Source organism: Macaca thibetana, chromosome 11 (genome assembly GCF_024542745.1).
Source record: "Macaca thibetana thibetana isolate TM-01 chromosome 11, ASM2454274v1, whole genome shotgun sequence".
NCBI lineage: Eukaryota > Metazoa > Chordata > Mammalia > Primates > Cercopithecidae > Macaca > Macaca thibetana.
Window position 1 is genome coordinate 65377759 of NC_065588.1, and position 23119 is coordinate 65400877.

The following is a 23119-nucleotide window of genomic DNA, read 5'->3' on the forward strand; positions in this document are numbered from 1 at the left end:
ATGTAATGACTGACCTGCTGGGTTTTGGACTTGCATGGGGCTCCTTCGTTTTGGCCAATCTCTCCCTTTTGGAATGGGAGCATTTACCCAATGCCTGTACTGCCTTTGTATCTTGGAAGTAAGTAATTAACTTATTTTTATTTTACAGACTCATAGGTGGAAGGGAGTTGCCTTGTGTCAGACGAGACTTTGGACTTGAATTTTGAGTTAATGCTTGAATGAGTTAAGACTCTGGGGGACTATTGGGAAGGCATGTTTGGTTTCGAAATATGAGAAAGACATGAGATTTGGGAGGGGCCAGGGGTGGAATAATATGGTTTGTGTCTGTGTCCTTACCCAAATCTCTTGCTGAATCGTAATCCCCAATGTTGGGGGAGGGACCTGGGAGGTGACTGAATCACTGGTGGGGTCAGATTTCCCCCCTGGTGTTCTCATAATAGTGAGTGAGTTCTCATAAGATCTGGTTGTTTAAAAATGTGGCACTTCCCCCTTCACTTGCTCTCTCCTGCCACCATGTGAAGACCTGCTTGCTTTCCCTTCACCTTTCTGCCATGACTGTAAGTTTCCTGAGGCCTCCCCAGCAATGCCTCCTGTACAGCCTGTGGAACTGTGAGTCAGTTAAACCTCTTTTTTTCACAAATTACTCAGTCTCAGGTAGTTCTTTATAGCAGTGTGAGAATGGACTAATATAACAACCCACAGAATGGGAGAAAATAGTTGCAAACTACCCATCTCTATTATCCAAGGATTAATAAACAGAATATATAAGGAGCTCAAATAACTCCATAGAAAATATCTAATAATCTGATTTAAAAATGGGCAAAAAGCCTGACTAGACATTTCTCAAAAGAAGAGATACAAATAGCAAACAGGTATATGAAAAATTGCTCAACATCACTGATCATCAGAAAAATGCAAATCAAAACTACAATAAGACATCATCTCAACCCTGTTAAAATGGCTTTTATCTCAAAGACAGGAGATAACAAATGTTGGCAAGGATGTAGAGAAAAGGAGACACTTGTACACTGTTGGTAGGAATATAAATTAGTACAACCACTATGGTCAACAGTTTGGAAGTTCCTCAGAAAACTAAAAATTGAGCTATCATATGATCCAACAATCCCATTGCTGGGTATATACCCAAAAGAAAGGAAATTAGTTTATCAAAGAGATATCTGCACTCCTATGTTTGTTACAGCACTATTTATAATAGCTAAAATTTAAAAGCAACCTAAGTGTCCATCACTAGATGAATGGATAAAGAAAATGTGATACGTATATACAATGAAGTACTATTCAGCTACAAAAAAAAAATGAGATCCTGTCATTTGCAACAGTATGAATGGAACTGGAGATCATTATGTTAAGTGAAATAAGCCAGGTACAGAAAGACAAACATTGCATGTTCTCATTTATTTATGGGATCTAAAAATCAAAACAATCGAACTCATGGATATACAGAATAGAAGGGTGGTAATCAGAGGCTGGGGAGGGTAATGAGGGTTTGGGGGTCAAAAGTGGGTATAGTTAATAGGTACAAAAACATACAAAGAATGAATAAGACTTACTATTTGACTAGGGTGAGTATATAGTCAATAATAACTTAATTGTATATATATAAATGGCTGAAAGAATGTAATCAGATTGTTTTTAACACACAGCATAAATGCTTGACCATTCTCTCCAGGATGTGATTATTTCACATTGCATGCCTATATCAAACATCTCATGTACCCCATAAATATATACGCCTACTATGTACACACAAAAATTAAAAATGTTAAAATGTTAAAAAATCAAAATGAAAACTATTTGAAATATGGATTAAATCCACTAATAATAATCTAAGGCCTTTATGAATGGCAAGATACTAAAAAATCTCATTTCATGATTTAAAATTTTATATTTGTATTGTGTTCATGGTGTTAGCATAAAAAGTTTTAATAAAATAATGTTTACATTTACATATATTATGGCTGCATGTTTTCAAATGTTATACTAATACAGGTATTTTAATTAAATTTTTTTCTTTTTTTTGTTTTTTGAGATGGAGTCTTGCTCTGTCACCCAGGCTGGAGTGCAGTGTGGTATGATCTCGGCTCACTGCAACCTCTGCCTCCCAGGTTTAAGAGATTCTCCTGCCTCAGCCTCATGAGTAGCTGGGATTACAGACATGTGCCACCACGCCTGGTTAATTTTTGTATTTTTAGTAGAGATGGGGTTTTACCATGTTGATCAGGCTTGTCTCGAACTCCTGACCTCGTGATCCGCCTGCCTCAGCCTCCCAAAGTGCTGGGATTACAGGCATGAGCCACCGTACCTGGCCAATTGATTTTTTTTTTAATTTTTTTTTTCTGTTTTTAGAGAAGAGGTCTCACTTTGTCACCCAGGCTGGAGTGCAATTGTGTGATCACAGCTCACTACAGCCTCAAACTCCTGGGTTCAAGAGATCCTCCTGTCTCAGCCTCCTGAGCAGCTGAGATGACAGGTGCAAACCACTGCGCCTGACTACAGGTAAGTATTTTTTAAAGTTTGGGGACCACTGGGCTAAAATATGGCCCGTAGTATATGGGAACGCAAATCTTGTTCCTATGGATACTATGGCATTGACTTGTTTGGTGTAAATTGGAATGATAGCAAGTGTAAAATATTTATGGATTTGCATTTGTCTTCCCTAACCATGATGACTTTATATATTGTTGTCTAATAAGTAGAATGTGTTAGACATTCTTTGAGATGTCTGTCTGGCTCAAAGCTACCATCTTTTATGGAGAATTCTCCACCATTTCCTGACTTACAGGGTAGGATTTGTCAGCCATGTTTTTACTCTGGACTCCATTCCCTTTAAAAACCTCGATTGGCATGGGAGTAGAATCTCATAAAAATTGGGTTAATCAGTTCCTTTTTCCCTAAATTTTTTTTTCCAGCACAGAGAATCTTATTTTGACATTCCTTAGATTTTGTAATTGAAACTAAGACTGCTGAATATTTGCTTAAATAGTGGTTGTTTGAACCCTGGAACTTGCATTGAGGTTTCATTGTTGCATTGCCATGCACACGAAAAAGAAGAGAAAGTTCTGCACAGAGAAAAAGCAGACATATGGAGAACCTTAGAACATTACCTGCCTTCCAACCTCTTTCCTGCTCTTCTTAAATATTTGAGTTTACATTATTTTGATTGCTGGAAGTGAGCCACAGTCAGAATATATAACACATAGCAATCCCAATGGAATTCCAGATATGGGAATTATCAGAGACCCCAGATTGTAAACCAATGATGCCTACTATATTCAAAGAGATGAAAGCCAAGACTGACAATTTTGGCAAATAATTAGATGCCATAAAAACGAACCTAAGAGATTTTTAGAAGAATCAAGTAGAAATTCTAGAATCGAAAATTATAAAAAACACAAAATTAATGTCTCAGTAGATGAGATTAACACCATAGGAGGAAGAATTAGTAAACTGGAAAATATATCACAAAAATGAGTGAAGCATGGAGACCTACAATGAAGCATGGAGAGACAAATGGATGGAAAACTTTTAAAAAGAGGGTAAGAGAAATAGTGCATAGAATAAAAAGATCTAACATACACACACATATGTATGTATATGTACATTTTATACTAAAATATATATAGCATATATAATATATATTAATATACATAGCATATATATGTGTATATATATATTTTTGAGATGGAGTTTCGCTCTTATTTCCCAGGTTGGAGTGCAATGGTGCTATCTCGGCTCACTGCAACCTCTGCCTCCCAGGTTCAAGTGATTCTCCTGCCTCAGCCTCCTGAGTAGCTGGGATTACAAGCATGCACCACGATGCCTGGCTAATTTTGTATTTTTAGTAGAGATGGGGTTTCGCCATGTTGGTCAGACTGGTCTTGAACTCGTGACCTCAGGCAATCCACCTGCCTTGACCTCCCAAAGTGCTGAGATTACAGGCATGAGCCACTGTGCCCGGCCACATATATTTAACTGGAGTCAGGAAAGGAGAGAAGAGAGTGGGGGCAGAAACAAAATTTGAAGAGATAATGGTTGAGAATTTTCCAGAACTCATGAAATACATCTATATATATTCAAGAGGTTCAGTGAATCCTGAGCATCACAAATAACAAGAAATACACTTCCAAGCACACATGGTAAGAGAACAGAAAACTAAAGTCTAAGAGAAAAATCTTAACAACCAGAAAAAATAGGACCAATTAACTCCAAAGAGGCAATAGTCAATTGACAGCTGACTTTTTACAGACAACAATAGAAGTCAGAGCCTTGAAATAATTTTTTTTTTTTTTTTTTTTTTTTTTTTTTTTTGAGACAGGGTCTCACTCTGTCACGCAGGCTGGAATGCAGTGGTACAATTATGGCTCACTGCAGCCTCAACCTCCCAGGCTCAAGTGATCCTTCCAACTCAGCCTCCCGAGTAGCTGGGACTACATGTGCACACCATTATGCCTGGCTAATTTTTTTATTTTTTTGTAGAGACAAGGTATCCCTATGTTGCCCAGGCTCGTCCCAAACTCATGGGCTCAAGCAATTTTCCCTCCATGGCGTCCCAAAGTTCTGAGATTACAGGCATGAGCCTCCATGCTGGCTGGAATGGTTTTTAATTGTATTGAAAGAAAATAAACTGCAATAGAAATCTTTGCATCTTCTCTGATTCTACTGCCTCCCTCTCTCACTTCTAAAGACCCTTGCAATTACTTTGAGCCTACTGGGCAATCAAGGTATCCCTATCTCTATCTCAAGATCCTTAACTTCATCATATCTGCAAAGGTAACATATTCACAGATTTCAGGGATAAGAATATGAACATCTATGGTGGGCCATCATTCTACCACACCACCAATATAGAAAATGCTCTCATCTTTAAACTTCAGTGTCTCTTTTCTTCTATAACGCCCTATGAAAGAAAGTGAATCAGTATTTAAGTACTGATTCTTGGAACAGGACAGGGCACTTTGCATATTAACTCATATTACCTCATTTAAAGTATCACCAACCTTCAGCCTTGGTGAGGTAGATATTATTGCCTGGATTTTAAAGATTCTGAGATTGATTATGAGAGTTGAAAACTTGACTGAGCTCATTTAGCTGATACAATGTCTGATTAGAAATGGGTACCCAGATCTGGTCTCCATGACTGCAACCAAGCTTTTTCCACCATACCAAGTGCAGATTGAGTCTTTTTTATGCAAAATGCTTGGGACTAGAAGTGTTTGGATTTTGGATTTTGGTGGATTTTGGAATATTTGTGTATACATAACATATCTAGGGGATGGGACCCAAGTCTAAACGAAATTCATTTATGTTTCACATATACCTTATACACATAGCCTGAAGATTATGTCATACAATATTTTTAGTTATTTTGTGCATGAAACAAAGTTTTGATTGCATTTTGACTGCAACCTGGCACATAAGATCAGGTGTGGAATTTTTCACTTGCGGCATCATGTCAGTGCACAAAAAGTTTCAGATTTTGGAGCGTTTCAAATTGTTGGATTAGAGATGCCCAACCTTACAGATGTTGTTTGGGTTATTCTATGGATGATTTCTCGCCAGTTTCTCAGGAAACACGCTCTACTATAGTATATTTCTTAATGCGTGAAAAAGAAATAAAGAACGGAGGGGAAAGTTTCAAACTGGAGAGACATCCTTGAGTAAAGTATCGTGGCTGAATGTTCCTACCTTTATTGACCATGTGACCTGGTTAAATCACTTAGGTTCTATTAGGCTTCAGTCTTCTCCTCTGTAAAATGAGATGTTTGGACCTAAGGACACCTTTCCAGTTCCCTTCCCGCTGGGACATTCTAGGATTCTGAGAAAGAAGCCCCTGGCCTCAAGAGACCTCCACTCTCTTGGGTGTGCTCTAAGATGACTGCATTCATTTTAGAAGCATCTGAACTATGCCAGAGACAACCTACTGTAGATCTAAGGAAGAAAAAATGAAGGGCAATGAATGCGAGAGGAAGGGGAGAGGAAAGAAGCCCATGAAGATTAGAGATGGAAATGGCAACATAAACAGCGTGCAAATATAACCACTGACGGGTATCTAGCGTTTACATGCAAATAAAACTCTGCTTGTCTCTGAGGATGCAGAAACAACACATTGTTTTTGGCCTTAAGCCGCTCACAGAATGCCCGGGGGTTACACTTTGTATTTAACCATGAACATATAACTTCCACCTTTAGAAGTCCTGCATGTGTGAAAGGTAAGAAAAACGGATAAATGAAAATACTAACAAAACGTTTGAGTATGGCAGAGGCCACGTGAAAAGACGATGTGTGGAAACAGGTGGGACCCACTGGTAAACTGGATGCGCGAGTAGGACAAAGAAATTGCCCCCCACTCCCGGGCCTCACCCAGACACAAAAGAAACGCCCTCTGCCCTTAGAGGAGCAGCCTTTCCTCAGCCAGCCGAGCGGCTGGGTTGCACAGTCCCCGCCCCCGGCCGGCCCCTGTCGCTCCCGCCTCCATCCCTCGGGCCTCGGAAGTGACGCAAGCGCCCCCCACCGCCGCTAGATCCGCTGCTGCTGCCGCGGCGGGCGGACCTGCAGGAGGAGGCGGCGGCGGCGGCGGCGGCGGTGGCGGCCGAGGCTGAGGGAAGATGGCGGACGGCGTGGACCACATAGACATTTACGCGGATGTGGGCGAAGAGTTCAACCAGGTACGTGAGAGCCCGGGTCCCCGTCGCCGACGCGGGCGGCGCTGCGGCTGGGACGCTGACCCGGGGCCCGCTGCGGCCGCGAGCCGAAGCGACTGCAGACTATGCGCCCTTGCCGCCTCTGGGCCGCGCCGCCGACCCCCGGCGTGGCGGCCCCCCCCCGCCCTTCGTTCTACCGCGTCGTTTCACGGGCCGCGGGCGCGGCGACCCGTCGCGGGGCCCGGAGCGCGGATGCGGGCCGCTGTGCAGCTGCCGCCGGCTCCTCCCTCGCCGGCGCTGCCTCGCTCCCTATTGTTGGCGGCACCCGGCTGGCGCTTCCCGCCGCGCTAGGCCCGGGCGGTGGGGCCGCGTGTAAGCGGCGGAGAGAACTGGCCGCCGCCGCGCCCCCTCCCCCGTCGCCGGCCGGAGGAGGAAGCCCCGGCAGGGCGCGCGCCCGCCGCCGCCGCCCCTTCCCCGCCGCTGCCGCTCGGGCTCAGATTCCTCCCATTGCTCCATTTTGTCTCCCTACCCGCGCACTATCGCCTCATGGAAGGCCGCATTCACGGCCCTTTGTATCCCGCGCGCCCAGTCCCTGGGGCTCTCCTCGGGTTTGCGACAGGTTTCGGCGTGGCGCCTTCCTCCTCCCTTCACACTTTCTGAAGGCGGCTGAGGTGCAGGCTTGTTTGCAACAAGTCATTTGACTTTTGGAGCCACAGATAAAAGTCGGTGCGCTGGTCCTGCCTTGTTAATCCAGGGCTTGCAGTGCCTTTGAAGCCCAGTCGTTTTTGGCCTTTGTTATGAAAATACCTGTGAAGATGGGTGGCCGGGGACCTAAAGGAAGATTGGAAGCGCGATGTTTGGATGGAACAAAAAGATGTTAGCTCACCCACAGGTCTCATAGTGATTAAAATGAAAGAACGTTCACCCCAAATCCTATGATGTGGTTTAAAAATAGAGTTGTAGATAAGACCCTGTTTTCGAAAACAAAGTGTTAAATCCCCCGGCCCTGCATTACCTTTTGAAAGGTTGAGCGAAAGTGAGAATGCAAGGTTTTCCTGAACGACGTTGCTTAGAGGTAACGCGGAGCTGTGATGTCTGATAATGGGCATCCTTGCAAAAGATGTCGTTTGTTGCTAGAGTAGTGACGTTTAAGGTTTGAACCTGCTGGTCGTATCTTTACTGCATTTTATGTAGTAACACATTTAAAACAAATTGTGCCTAACTGCCGTGTTCCTAAAAGCTTTATTTTTTTGTATTTCCCAGGTCCTTATGAGAAGCTTAATAAAATAATACTGGCTTAATGTGTTTTTTTCCCCCTCCATTAACTGTCATATTCGTGACTAGTTGCTCAGGCTTTTTAAAAACAAGGAAACTCAAGAGCTCTTTACTGTTTTTCAGGAATGACTTTGTTCTGGTTTAAATATTAGAAAACAGAAAACTACTAGTTGGCTTTAAATGTTTGCTACTCCGTTGAAGACTGGATTTGTTTAAATGTAATACATTGTAATGAAAGGTTAAGTTTTTAAATTTTTGTATTTTTAAAATTGTGCTTGTTTTAAATAATAATGCTTGAATTGTGTCAGTTACAAATCAGATACATTCCTCGACTGCAACACAGATTCTAACGCTTATAAGACCTCTAGGAAATTTTTTTCCTTTTATTTATCAAGTGAATGTAACAGTGCGTTTAGAAGAGGGCCGTAACTGCAAGGAACAACGATTAAGTGTTCAAGGCTGCCCTTGTTAGCTTTTCTTACAAGAGAATACTTTGCTTCACCTTTCTATGCACAATAAAAGAAGAATTGGGACACAATTTTAGAAGTTAAACTTTTTTCAGTACCTCTTAATGAAATATGTTTGGGCTTTTGCATTCTTAATTTGAGAGGGACATCTCCCTTTTCCGGATAGCTGGGTGGATTGTTATCCCTGTGCAGTAGCAAGTGCTGACTGGGCGGGAGGTAAGAAGAGATTAGTTTTGTGGACCCAATGAGGGACTCCTTTTAAATGCAACTTTTCAACGATTTTTATAAGGTACGTACCACATATCTAACACAGTTGTATAATTTTGCCAGTAAGATCTTTATATGTTTGAATAGATTGATGGCGAGGATACATAGAGGCATTGTTTTTGCTACTTTGCATATCGTTGGCCAATCAATGATTGATTGATTTGTATATCTTTTTGCAGTACCACTGCTTGCTGTGGTAGTTCCTGTACCAAAAAAAAAAAAGTCACAAAAGGATAGTTGGTTATTTTCAGAGCTTATCCTGCTTTTAAAAAGTTACTGTCATTGAAATGTTTATCCAAAATTTTGCCACCATTAGAGGCAACCACAAAATAATTTACAACTGATCTTTACTAGCTGGTGACCTTATTTCTACTAGTTGCTATAGTAGACTTGACCTCTTGTTTTATTGTTGAGTAAAATACTTTTCCTAAGTATTAGCCAGTTTTGACTTATTTTGGCTTCAAAACTGTTGTAAACATTTAAAAAAAACTTTGTTTTCCAGTGTAAACTGCAGTTCTAATTGGATTTGTGTACTTTGAAATTCGGCATAGTCTTTATTTCCATTTTCTACTATTTTTTTGTCTGTATCCTGCTGAGTCTCATATTTTAAATGTCATACTTTTATGAAGCTTGTTTGTATTTTGGTAAGGTACAGTATTGTTTCAAAACGTGATTTGCATCTATTGAAGTAGAAAAAAGTGAGGCATTCAACAGTCTTAGCAGAAACTAATTTGTTTGGGGATAGATTGAGAATAATAATTTAGTGAAGCTCTAATAGAGTTCTTTTCTTCACCAGGTGAACTTAAGAATGGAGAATGAAGGGGGAGGAGGCACAAGGGACTGACTAATCCTTATGGGTTCTCTTTAATTCTTAGAGGTCTTTGGATGTCACCAAGTTGAGAACAGTTGGAAGGGCAATTTGAACGTCTTCCAAACCTCCATATTACTTGAAATTGAGAAGAAAGTGATTCTGTCTCACACTCAATAGTGTGTCAATTCAGTTTAAACTGGGATTTATACTCAAGTGTAGTAATTACTAGCCCAATATTTAGTAATTGTAGATTTTAAAATTCTGGCCAAAACTAAATAATTTAAAAGTTGAATTGTTTAGGACGAGTGTGGTGGCTCATGCCTGTAATCCCAGCACTTTGGGAGGCCGAGGTGGGCAGATCACTTGAGGTGGGGAGTTCCAGACCAGCCTGACCAACATGGTGAAGCCCCATCTCTATTAAAAATACAAAAATTGGCCGGGCATGGTGGTGCCTGCCTGTAATCCCAGCTAATCAGGAAGCTGAGCAGGAGAATCGCTTGAACCTGGGAGGCAGAGGTTGCAGTGAGCTGAGATCAGGCCACTGCACTCCAGCCTAGATGACAGAGCGAGACCCTGTCTCAAAAAAAAAATGTTGAAAATACATTTCTTAAGTGTCTGTTATGTGCCAGCAACGAGGGATACAAAGTTTAGGTAGTCTCTACCCTTAGAGTACACTGGAGGGGAGCTGAGAGATACCTACATACAGTAGTCCACACGTATCCACAGTTCCACTTTCTGTGGTTTCAGTTACTCGTGGTTCTGAGGGCTGAAAATATTACATACAGTAAGGTACTTTGAGAGATACTATATTTAGGTAACTTTTATTACAGTAAACTTATACAATCGTGTCGCTTCATGATGGCGATATGTTCTGAGAAGTCCATCTTAGGTGCTTTCATCATATGTGATCATAGAGTGCTTTTGCATTTCAAACCTAGAAGGTACAGCCTGCTACATATGTAGGCTATATGGTGTAGCCTGTTGCTCCTAGGCTACAAACTTGTACAACATATTACTGTACTGAACACTGTAGGCAGTTGTAACACAGTGGTATTTGTGTATCTAATATATCTAAACATAGAAAAGGTAAGTGAAAATCTTGGTATAAAAGATAAAAAGTGGCACACTTGTATAGGGCACTCATCATGAACCTGCATGACTGGAAGTTGCCCTGGGAGGGGCAGCAGGTGAGTGGTGGGTGAATGTGAAGATCTGGGACGTTACTGTACGCTGCTGTAGACTTCATAAACACTGTACAGTACACTCAGGCTACACTAAATTTATTTAAACTTTTTTCTTCAATGATACATTAACCTTAGCTTACTGTAGTGTTTTCACTTGATTGATTGATTGATTGGTTGATTGAGTATTTTCTCACTGTCATCTAGGCTGGAGTGCAGTGGTGCAATTGTGGCTTGCTGCAGCCCTTATCTCCCAGGCTCAAGCAGTCCTCCTGTCTCAGCCTCCAGAGCAGCTGAGACTGCAGGGGTGTGCCACCATGCCTGGCTAATTTTTATTTTTTTATAGGGATGAAGTCTCACCATGTGGTCCCAGCTAGTCTGCAACTCCTGGGTGCAAGCTGTCTTCCTGCTTTGAACTACAAAAGTGTTGGGATTACAGGCGTGAGCCACTGTGACTGGCCCATTTTTACTTTATATACTTCTTGGACTCTTCAATAATAACAGTTTAAAACACAAACACATTGTATAACTATATAAAATATTTTCTTTATAGCCTTATTCTATAAACTTTTTTCTTTTTTGTTTTGTTTTGAGATGGAGTCTCGCTCTGTCACCCAGGCTGAAGTGCGGTAGTGCAATCTTGGCTCACTGCAACCTCTGCCTCCTGGGTTCAGGCACTTCTCCTGCCTCAGCCTCCTGAGTAGCTGGGATAACAGGCACTCACCACCATACCTGCCTAACTACTGTATTTTTAGTAGAGATGAGGTTTCACCGTGTTGGCCAGGCTGGTCTCGAACTCCTGACCTCAAGTGATGCTCTCGCCTTGGCTTCCCAAACTGCTGAGATTACAGGCGTGAGCCACCACACCTGGCCTAAACTTTTTTCTATTACATTTTTTAAAAAAAACTTTTAAAATTAATTTTATTTTAGAAGAGACAAGGTCTTAGTGTGTTGCACAGGTCTCAAACTCTTGGCCTCAAGTGATCCTCTTGCCTCAGCCTCCCAAAGGAGGCTGGAATTACAGTCATGAATGACCACACCTGGCCTTTTTTATTTTTATTTTTTAACTTTTGTTAAAAACTGAAGACACACACACACATTAGCCTAGGCCTGCCCAGGGTCAGGATTATCAATATCACTGTCTTCCACCTTTGCATCTTGTCCCACTGGAAAGGTCTTCAGGGGCAGTAAGAAGCATGGGCTCTCCTCCCAGGAAAACAATGCCTTCTGTAATACCTCTTGAAGGACCTGCCTGAGGGTGTTTTACAGTTAACTTTTTACAGTAGAAAGGGTACACTCTAACATAATGATAAAAAGTATGGTATAATTGGCCTTGGTGTGGTGGTTCACACCTGTAATCCCAGTGCTTTGGGAGGCTGAGGTGGCAGATCACTTGAGGCCAGGAGGTCGAGACCAGCCCGGCCAACATGTCGAAACCCCATCTCTATTTAAAAAAAAAAAAAGTAAAAACAAAAAAGTATACTATATATAAACCAGTAACACAGTCGCTTGTTGTCAGGTATCATGTACTGTACATAATTGCATGTGCTATTCTTTTATATGACTGGGAGCATAGTAGGTTTGTTTACACCAGCATTACCAGCCCAAACGTGTGAGTAATGCATTGGGCTAAGATCACTAAACAATAGTAATTTTTCAGTTCCATTCTAATCTGACCACCTGGACCAAAAACCTCGTCATGCATGACTATAATTGTTCTCTTTTATTAGTTATTTTTTACAGTGCCTACTTCATAAATTAAACTTTATCATAGGTATGTATAAGGAAAAACATAGTATGTGGGGTTCCTTGCTTTCCTTGGCTTTAGGCATCCACTGGGGGTCTTGGAACATATCCCCCTCAGATGAGAGGGGACTACTGTAATTATAGCACACTGACAGGTCCTATATTGTAGTTGCCATTCCTTTATGTTTAATCTGTAGAGTTTTGTTGATCTGGAGAGGAAAGTCAAAGAAATTCTGTGAACTTTACACTGCGTTCATTGAAGTAGTGTATTTTGTTGCTTGTTTGGGAGTCAAAAACTCTTAATGTGGGATTTAGTTTCTGGCCTGTCAGGCAGTTAGTCGCTGAGCACAAATTTAGTAATCTGACCACCCAACTTTAAAATGGAAGTGTAGGCCAGATGTGGTGGCTCATGCCTATAATTCCAGCAGTTTGGGAGACTGAAGTAGGTGGATCACTTGAGGTCAGGAGTTTGAAACCTGCCTGGCCAACATGGTAAAACCCCTGTCTCTACTAAAAATACAAAATTTAGCCGGACGTGGTGGTGCACACCTGTAATTCCAGCTACTTCAGAGGCTGAGGCAGGAGAATTGCTTGAACCTGGGAGGCAGAGTCTTCAGTGAGCTGAGATCAGGCCATTGTACTCCAGCCTGAGTAACAGAGCAAGACTTTGTCACACACAGAAATAATTACTTTTTTAAAAATGTAGGTGTATAGAGGTGGTAGTTGAAACAAAAAATTCACTTAGGAGTTACGGACCTGGACATCCGATAAGTCAGTTTTTATGTCATGAATCATTTTGCTTTACATTCAGTCATTATGTATGTATTCTAGCCAATTGTTTAGCCAGTTAATGAAATAAGTTTCTTGGACAAATATCAGAGAATCGTCGTTTATGATTTGTTTATGTTTACTAGGAAACCATCTGAAATAAAGCTGTCAGGTTGCGAATGAGCTAGTTAGAATTGATTCAGAAAAATGGATAGGAATGTTCAGGGAAGCTAGAACTCTTCTCTGTTTTGTTATTTATGGGTACAGTTAATTTAGTTGCCTATGAATTGTCCACTGTGGTTTATGTGGCATATTTTTAGTACCAAATTGGCTTCCTTACCATTAGTTAAGGAAGGGATTTTTATAGGGATTACTAGCCAATTTTAATGCCTACTCAGAACATAATTAGATAAAACCAGAAAATGATATATTTTCTTTAAAAATATATGCATTAGGTTATTTGCTATTGGATTTTGCATACTAGTGTTTCTTTTCCTAGGTACAGGATATATTTTGTAAATGCAAAATGTAACTTTCCCCCCTTCATATATTTCTTTAAATGGAAATAATTTAAAATAGGCTTTGAAACAAGTGGCCTTTGCTGTGTATTTACTGATAGTATCATGTAATGCACGAATATATGTGTGTGTGTGTGTGTGTGTGTGTGTGTGTGTGTGTGTGTGTGTGTATTTGGGGAGGGGCGGGTAGAGATGGGATCTCCGTAAGGTGCCCAGGCTGGTCTTAGACTCCTGGACTCAAGGGATCCTCTTGCCTTGGCCTCCCAAAGTGGTGGGATTAACAGGCATGAACCACCATGCCTAGCCTCGAATGATGTTACTGTAATTTTAGAACCATCAAAAAAATGTCAGGCCTGTCAGGGAGAATGATGAATATTTTGACAGCTAGCAAGTTCATCCCAATAGTGGTATACAATATGTATCATGTGTCTGTGATATTAAAATTGTAAGACGGGTAATTAGGGAAAAAAAAATGTCTAAAAGTAACTTGTAGAAGGGAAGTAGACAGGGATAATGAAAAGGTTGAGAAGCCTTACTTTAAGGGAACTAATAGGATTTTGGTCATTTTACCATCCATTTTCTCTGGCTTGGCAACAGATACTTGTATGTCATGTAGAACATAATCTTATTTCGTAAAATGTTGAGAAAATACCTTGCCTTTAGAATGATTGTAGTGATTTAGAATGGTAGGGAGTGAAAAAGATTAGTGAGTTTTTTTTTTTTTTAAACAAACCCTAAGAGCTGTTGTTTATTCCCATCTTTATGTAATGTAGCTAGCTAGCTACTATGAACAGCAGATAAGATTGGGCAGCATTTGGAATCAGAGATAACTAGAGGGATGATGATATTTTCTTGTTTTTGAATGTCATTAAAATTAAAAGTAATAATTGAAAAGACCCTTCATGTAATAAAAAATGATACTGTTAAATATTTCTTTAAAACTGGAAACCTTTTTTTTAGTTTGTTTAGTAGCTTGCAGAGCGCTATTTCTATATGACCTGTGATATACATTTTTCATAATTTCTCATGCAAACATCATGCATGTTTTCTCACTTTCTGAAGTAAGAACAAAGTTCAGTGTGTTCTGTATTTTTTTACTCTGGAGGATTGACGTGATATGAAGCTGATTAAAAGGAAGATTACTGATACTACATAAGAGTGTACTTTGAGTTTCATTTTTAGTAATGGCAGCAAATGTATTCAGATTCATATTTTTTTCACAAAGTTTAAATGTATACCATTGGGGCTAAGTGTACAGGCTGTGGCCTTGGAACAGAGAAGCTAACTAGTCCACATGGACCCCGGGACCATGGTCTTAATTAGGATCATATTACAACCACTTGGAAGCAGTACAACTGCTAGACAAAATGGCTGATCCTAAATATTGGTAGAATCATATCAATATGGAAAATTGGTTTGTGTCAACATAGAATTCATGGATGGACAAAAATAGTGATTGTGGTGTACCAGGTTAGTGTAGCTGCAATTATGCTTATAAATTTTTTGTCTACTTATGTAAACATTTTCACAGGTTTGTAGCTAATAGAAGAAAAATAATCTGTTCACCTATTTATGTAAGTGAAAGTGTAAATTTAAAAATACATTTAGTACTGCTGTTAATAACCCTTCCATTCTTTTTTACTTTCCCTCAGACCATATATTGTGATTATAGTTTCTGCTGAGGAGGATGGAAACTCAACTCCCTTTGAATAATATTAATAATTCTACTTGATGTACAGAATCGGATTTCAAGAGAGATTAAAGTGCCCAACACCCCTTGTGGGAAACTTTTTAGTATCTTAAGTGCATGGAACTACTGCTGCAGCCACATCGCCTGAAGCTTCAGCTACACTGAAACTTCATAACAAAACTTACCCTCTTTTTTCCTAGTTTCTGTGGTCATTGAAATTTGAGCATGTTACTTTAACAAAAACTCATTTCTTAAAGATGATTTTAGATTGCTGTACAAACAATAAAATTATGGCATTATTCGGTGACTTGTGGTCTTAGTTTCTGCCCTTCGTTAAATTTAGCTTTGTTCTCTGAGTTAACATTGAGATCCCAGACCCCTTGTTAAATAAGTCTTTTAGATATTCTACCTCATAACAAGTAAAATTGGTATGTAAAGATCCTGTAACTAGTAAATTGGATAAGTCTTTAATTACATAGATTACCTGATGATTACTTGAGGTCCCTTTATGTATATAAATGATATTTCCCCTTCTATGCTTTTTTCTTTTTCTTTTAAAAAGGTCTTATTCTGGCTGTCTTTTAAATAACAAAACAGTAGCCCGGGCCCATAATAATATCTTGTTGCGGCCGGGCGCGGTGGCTCAAGCCTGTAATCCCAGCACTTTGGGAGGCCGAGATGGGCGGATCACAAGGTCAGGAGATCGAGACCATCCTGGCTAACATGGTGAAACCCCGTCTCTACTAAAAATACAAAAAAACTAGCCGGGCGAGGTGGCGGGCGCCTGTAGTCCCAGCTACTCGGGAGGCTGAGGCAGGAGAATGGCGTAAACCCGGGAGGCGGAGCTTGCAGTGAGCTGAGATCCGGCCACTGCACTCCAGCCTGGGCGACAGAGCGAGACTCCGTCTCAAAAAAAAAAAAATAATAATAATATCTTGTTGCTCTGTTTACCATCATATAACAAATGCTTTTCTCTGGGTCATTCTCTATCCATTTAGGGACTATTTTGGCTCATGATACCTAAAACCATTAGCTCCTTCATATGTGCCATTTGTATATTTCTGTAGTAAATTGTATTAATGGGAGAATCTGTAAGTTATATCTGAACTTTTAAGTTGTCTTGTAATTGTCTTTTTCCTTATGTCAAATGTTCTATGTCATAAGAATAAAATGGTTCACACCAATACAGGTACTTAGTTGTGGAAAGGGAGAGTAGAAGATAAAAATGGAAATTTTCCTGTGCTACAGGCTCAGTCAAGCTTATGGTCTAGTAATGATTATCAAAGGCAATTAAATAGTGTTGAGTATTCTGCTTTTACCTACATTTCGTTTTTCATGTACTTAGTCACAAATTGAACCCTCTTTTCTATTTTTTTCCTGCTCCTATGTCTGTTTCATTTTAGTTTTCCTTTTCCCTAATTATCATTTAGGCATGTGACACCCAGTAGCATTGCTTTGATTGGTTGGTGACAGTGCCAGGGCTTTACTCTTTGTTTTGTGGTCTGTTGCTTTTCTCTTGCTAATTTACTTGACTAGATAACTAAGAATTCAGGTAAGCATTAGCTCTTTGTTCACTGAGAATGATACAACTTGGAAGATAATTAATTTGGATAGTTCTACATGTATTTCATTTGTTATTTCTCTTTCCCTTGTTCATTATGATGTTTTGAATTATTTATGTGCCCATATTCTTTCCGATGCCTCAGCTCACTATGCTTTTTAAAAAAGTATTAGATTCCTCAAGGTTGGAAAACAAGATCTGAATACTATAGAACGTAATAACTATTTTTCTGTGATCAAATATTAAAGATATAATGGCTTTGGATTTTGGGGTGATTTTTCTAATGTCAGTTTTTTAAAAAACTTGTCTATTTGCATTTTTATGTGTTATTACTTAAGAGTATTTCCAAGGAAAGTTTCATGTTGTTTGTCTCCATGTCTTTCTTTTTCCAAAAGAACTTATTTTTTATATTATAAGTATCAGTGGAAAAGTAGGATTCATTATATGGAAATTAACTTTAGGCTGGGTGCTGTGGCTCAAGCCTATAATCCCAGCACTTTGGGAGGCCAAGGCAGGAGGATTGTTTCAACTCAAGAGTTTGAGACTAGCCTGGGCATTGTAGCAAGACCTGGTCTCTACAAAAAATAAAAATACAAAAGGAGATTCACTTTTTTATTTTTGAGATGAAGTCTCTCTCTGTCGCCCAGGCTGGAGTGCAGTGGCACCGTCTTGGCTCACTACAACCTCTGCCTCCCAGGTTCAAGCGATTCTCCTGCCTCAGCCTCCTGAGTACCTGGGATTACAGGCGTGAGCCATCATGCCTGGCTAATTTTTGTATTTTTACTAGAGACATGGCTTCACCATGTTGGCTAGGCTGGTCTCGAACTCCTGACCTCAAGTGATCCACCTGCCTTGGCCTCCCAAGTGTTGGGATTACAGGTATGAGCCACCATGCCCGGCAAGAAATTTACTTTTTAGGCCTGTTCAAGAATACATCTATTGCATAAAATGGAAAAAAATTGGTACTGAAATCCTTGACCTTTTTCTATCAGATTTTTAAAACAAAAAATTGAATTTGTGTTCAAATCTGTTTTAGTAGTATTTTGACTTTTGTATAATCTAGAACATTATTTCTGTATCTCAGGAAGCTGAATATGGTGGGCATGATCAGATAGATTTGTATGACGATGTCATATCTCCATCTGCAAATAATGGAGATGCCCCAGAAGACCGGGATTACATGGATACTCTCCCACCAACAGTTGGTGATGATGTCGGTAAAGGAGCGGCACCAAATGTTGTCTATACGTATACTGGAAAGAGGATTGCATTATATATTGGAAATCTAACATGGGTGAGTGAAGTTAATATATGAATTAAATTATTGGTAATTGATTTTGAACTGTTCTAGTAATTAATGTTTTTCTCCAGATTTTTATAAGTTTGAAGTTACTGTGTTTGTTTTTCTATACGTGTTTGCTTGTCCAGTGAGGAGAGAAATACAGATATCTTTGCAACATCATTAATTCCAATTCTAGTTTTGAGTTTTGTGGTCGTTCAGCTTTTCTTGGTGGAGATACTAGTTAAATATAGTTAAATTAGTTTTGTCTTCAGTTACCTTTTTTATGCTACCACTTTACCTTGCTTCAGATAGCCTAATTTCACTAAAAATAATGCTCACATGGGGTCTCAAACCAGGATTCAAGTGTAAAAGGCAAGAGACATAGTGTCACTCCTGGTTTAAAAATAGTGTCCATTTAATTTGTATTACAAATTTGAGTTTTATTTCTGCTCTTAAATTTGAAATCTGATTTATAGAAGCACTGCTATATGTATTATATTTTAATTTGGGTTGTCATGAGACTAAGATTATTGATTTAGAGCTTCATTAAATGCACATATGTATATTTATATTTTTATTAACATTACATTTTAAATATCATTAAAATAGTCCTATAGAATTTTTGTATCTCTACTTAGTTATTATGTATACTTGAAAGTTTAAAACTTGTATATCCAGAAATCAGTAAAATTTGGCACCGTTGCATTTCCTTAATAACACTGTATTTTTAACCTTTTTATTTACATTTCTTTTTTTGGTGGGGGAGACAATTTGCAAAACTATCACCCAGGCTGGAGGACAGTGGTGTAATCATAGCTCACTGAAGCCTCAAATTCTTGGACTCAAGTGATCCTCCTGTGTCAGCCTCTTAAGTAGCTAGGAACACAGGCATGTGTCACTACACCTGGCTAATTAAAAAAACAACAAAAACTTGCTATATTGCTTCAGGCTGGCCTCAAATTCCTGGCCTCAAGGTATCCTCCTAACCAAGCCTGTTAAAGTGCTGGCATTATGGTGTCCAGCCTATTCACATTTCTTTTAAAACTAATTTGTAACACATCTCCCACCACCCAGTCTGAGTATTCTATAGTATTGGAAACAGTAGCAGTGTAGTTATGTAAGTATGGTTGCTAAGTAAGTATTTGGATCTTAGCTCCACCATCTATTATTAGTTTTGTCACCTTGGGCAAACTCTAACTTCTATTGTATTGTGTGTAAAATGAGGATAATAATAGGGTTTATAGGGTTGTTATAAGAGTTAAATAGTTAATACATAAAGTGTATGGTAAATATTAAATACATGTTAGTTTTTTCTTGTCTATGTTTTAATTCAAAAACAAGATGAAATTCAAAATATTTTCCTTTAATGGGAGGAAGTGAAATTGGTTTTATTCACAATTTAAAATCATAGCAATTTAAAGCTGTAAGGGACCAGAAACTCTGGAGAGTCAAATCCTATTGTAACCCCAAGGGTACTGTCTAGTTTCTGAAATATGTATCAGGGAATGAAGTTAGGTTCCCAGATGTTTTTTGTGCTGTTTAAAAATTGGAGCCTGACTGGCCGTAACTAGACTTAGATTTGCACTCAGCATTTATTTTGTATGTCCCAAATTTCCCCTTAAAAACTAAACTGGGATAATAAAAATCTTGGTTATATTTTAATGGTTAATAAGGGGAATAATATCTTGCAGTGGACAACAGATGAAGACTTAACTGAAGCAGTTCATTCTTTGGGAGTAAATGATATTTTGGAGATAAAATTTTTTGAAAATCGGGCAAACGGCCAGTCAAAGGGGTAAGATTTTTTTCTTTCTTTTTGATTTAGTAGCTAGTGATACAGTTTTTAACAAGTTAACTTTCCTTTAAGTTAATGTTAATTACGCGTGCATACAACACATGATTGTTTACATTGGAAGGAGGTTCTTGAGCAGAGATTGATACTGTTCACTTTATGTACCCTATTACCTAGCACACTAAAACCAATAGAATGGAGATGTGGACAGATCTGTTTTCTAATTTTCCCAAGTTTTCTCCATCTGTGGTTTAAATGGTTGTTGAAATCACAGTTTAGGAACCATTACTCTCCCTGTGATTAAGAGATGGGAGAAGATGGGCAGCTGAATACCGTGTGTTAAATGAATGTTTTGCTGTATTTCACTAGTAAACTATACAAGTGAGATAGGATCAGAATGAGAACATTATAAAATATAGATATCCAAAAGTAAGAAAATAAAATGCCACTATCCTACCATCCATTGATGTTTACTTTTAACATTTTAGTGAAGATTCTTTTGGGCTTTTTCCTAAAAAATAATTAATTAATTAATGGAATTATAATTCATGTGTTTATATGTTTGATATAAGGAATAAAAATAAATACACATCTCTAATGTCTAATTCTTTCGCGTCATAGCTGGTATGCTACCATAATTTACCTCTTATTTTTGGTTATCATGGTTGTTTCCACCTTTGCCTATTGTAAATAATGTTGCAGCAGACATCATTTTATATAAGTCTTGGTACAGATTTTGGATTTTCTTTTAAGGATAAATTGTTAGATGCAAAATGATAAAGAATATGCTTATTTCGTATATTGCTTAGTTATCTTAGAAGGTTATACCACGTTATACTAAACTGAGAATATTTTCAAAATGTATGTGGAGTCTGAACACTTCCCACTAACTTCACTTACACCACTTGGTCAAAGCCACTATCATCTCTCACTTAAACTTGGCAGTAGCTTTCTAACTGGAAGTATAGACTGCCCCCTACAGTCTATTCTCCACATTATAGAAGTTCTAAAAAAAAGATGACATTCTTTCTGCTCAGAATCTTCTCATGGCTTCCTGTCTGTCTCAGTCTTTACCATTGTCTACAAAGTACTTTGTGATCTGTTTTCCCACCACCTTTCTAACCCTATCCTACCACTGTCTTGCAGCCACATTAGTCTCTTTGCTGTTTGCCAGACCAATTCCTACCTAGAACGTTTAGCTGTTTTCTCTTCTTGGTTTACTTTTCCCCCTCAAATATCTACATGGCTTATTCTTTCACTTCATTCAGAACTCAAAATGTTCAAGAGTTTTCTTCCATGACCACCTTGTGCAAAGTAGCACCTTCCTATCCTGTTTCCTTTATTTCCACTCTGATATATTTTACTTGTTTGTTGTCTCTTCCAAGACTTTAAGCTTAATGAGAGCAGAGATTTTTTGTTCGCTATTACATCTCCAGCTCTAGAATGGTACGTTGCTTATAAGAAGTGCTTAATAAATATTTGTTAAATTAATTTAGTTGTTTCTAAATGCTGTGACCCAAGATAATCCTGGTGCAAACAGCAGAACTTGTTGACTGGAATAAGAGGTATAGTTTACAAGATCATATTGAACATTAGGGGAAAAAGAGCTTAAGCTTCTTAAGCTACTAAGACCCTCCCTCCCTCAAATAATTTAGAATATCCTGTAACTTACAAATTGGTAATCATTCTGATTATTTTAAATTTATTTTTCTTATTGAGGTATAATTCACATGTCATAAAATGCACCCTTTTAAAATGTACAATTCAGGATATTTATTATATTTATGAAGTTTGGCAAACATTACCACTGTCTCATTCCAGAAAATTTCATCACCCCAAGAAGAAACCTTGTACCCGATTAGCAGTCACTCCCATTTCCTATCTGCTGGTAACCGCTAATGTGCTCTGGATATGCCTGTTCTGGACATTTCATCTAAATGGAATCATAAAATATGTAGTCCTATGTGACTGGCTTTTTCCCTTAGCATAATGATTTTAAGGTTCATCCATGTTGAAGCATGCATCAGTATTTCTTTTTATGGCTGAATAATACTCCACTACACGGATATAGCACTTTCGTCTTTTAATCTATCAGTTGATGGACGTCTAGGTTAATTCCACGTTTGGCTATTAAGGAAAATGCCCCTGTGAATATTTGTGTACCCATTTTGCGTGAATGTGTTATTTTCAGTTCTGTTGGATGTGTACCCAGGAATGGAATTACTGGGTTATATGGTAACTCTGTGTTTAAACTTTTGAGGAATTACCAGATTATTTGCCAGAGCCATTGTGCCATTTTATTAATACGTGCTCATCAGCAATGTGCAAAGGTTTCAGTTTCTCCATATCTTTCTTTCTTTCTTTCTTTCTTTCTTTCTTTCTTTCTTTCTTTCTTTCTTTCTTTCTTTCTTTCTTTCTTTCTTTCTTTCTTTCTTTCTTTCTTTCTTTCTTTCTTTCTTTCTTTTTCTTTTTTTTCTTTCTTTCTTTTCTTTCTTTCTTTCTTTCTTTTCTTTCTTTCTTTCTTTCTTGAGACAGAGTCTCACTCCATCGCCCAGGCTGGAAGTGCAGTGGCAGGATCTCGGCTCACTGCAACCTCTGCCTCCCAAGTTCAAGCGATTCTCATGTCTCAGCCTCCTGAGTAGCTGGGACTACAGGCGTGTGCCACCACGGCCGGCTAGTTTTTGTATTTTTAGTAGAGATGGGGTTTCACCATGTTGGTCAGGCTGGTCTTGAACTGACATCATGATCCGCCTGCCTTGGCGTCCCAAAGTGCTGGGATTACAGGCCAGCCACCACACCCAGCCTCTCCACATCTTTAATACTTGTTGTCTTTTTTATTTTTGCCATCTTAGTGGGAATGTGATGGTATCTGGTTTTGATTTGCACTTCCCCAATGGTTAATGGTATTGTACATCTTTTTATTGTAGCAAAAATTGGAAGCAACCCAAATGTCCGTGTACTAATGGATAGATTTCTTTTAATGTTGTATATTTATGATGGAAAATTATTCACCCATAAAAATAAATGAAGTGGTGATGCATGCTGTAACAATGGGTGAACCTTGAAAACATGCTAAAGAAAGCTGGTCATAAGGGACCT

General features: G+C 38.9%; 1 protein-coding gene across 8 annotated transcripts in view; it reads left to right on the plus strand.

Moving 5' to 3' along the window:
* The first annotated feature begins 6505 nt into the window (after nt 1–6505).
* CPSF6 (cleavage and polyadenylation specific factor 6) overlaps nt 6506–23119 on the plus strand; it is a 49279-nt gene continuing 32665 nt past the window's right edge. For 4 of the 8 annotated variants that reach the window (XR_007717888.1, XM_050749968.1, XM_050749967.1 and 1 more), the window contains exons 1-3: nt 6557–6686; nt 18031–18240; nt 19920–20023. Coding sequence is in view for 7 of the 8 variants with exons in the window: in XM_050749968.1 (XP_050605925.1) it covers nt 6627–6686; nt 18031–18240; nt 19920–20023 (374 nt within the window). In the remaining variant the exon portion in view is untranslated. Of the gene's footprint in view, nt 6687–18030; nt 18241–19919; nt 20024–23119 lie in introns of all 8 variants that reach the window. The other 4 variants (XM_050749966.1, XM_050749969.1, XM_050749973.1 and 1 more) reach the window with 2 other exon arrangements.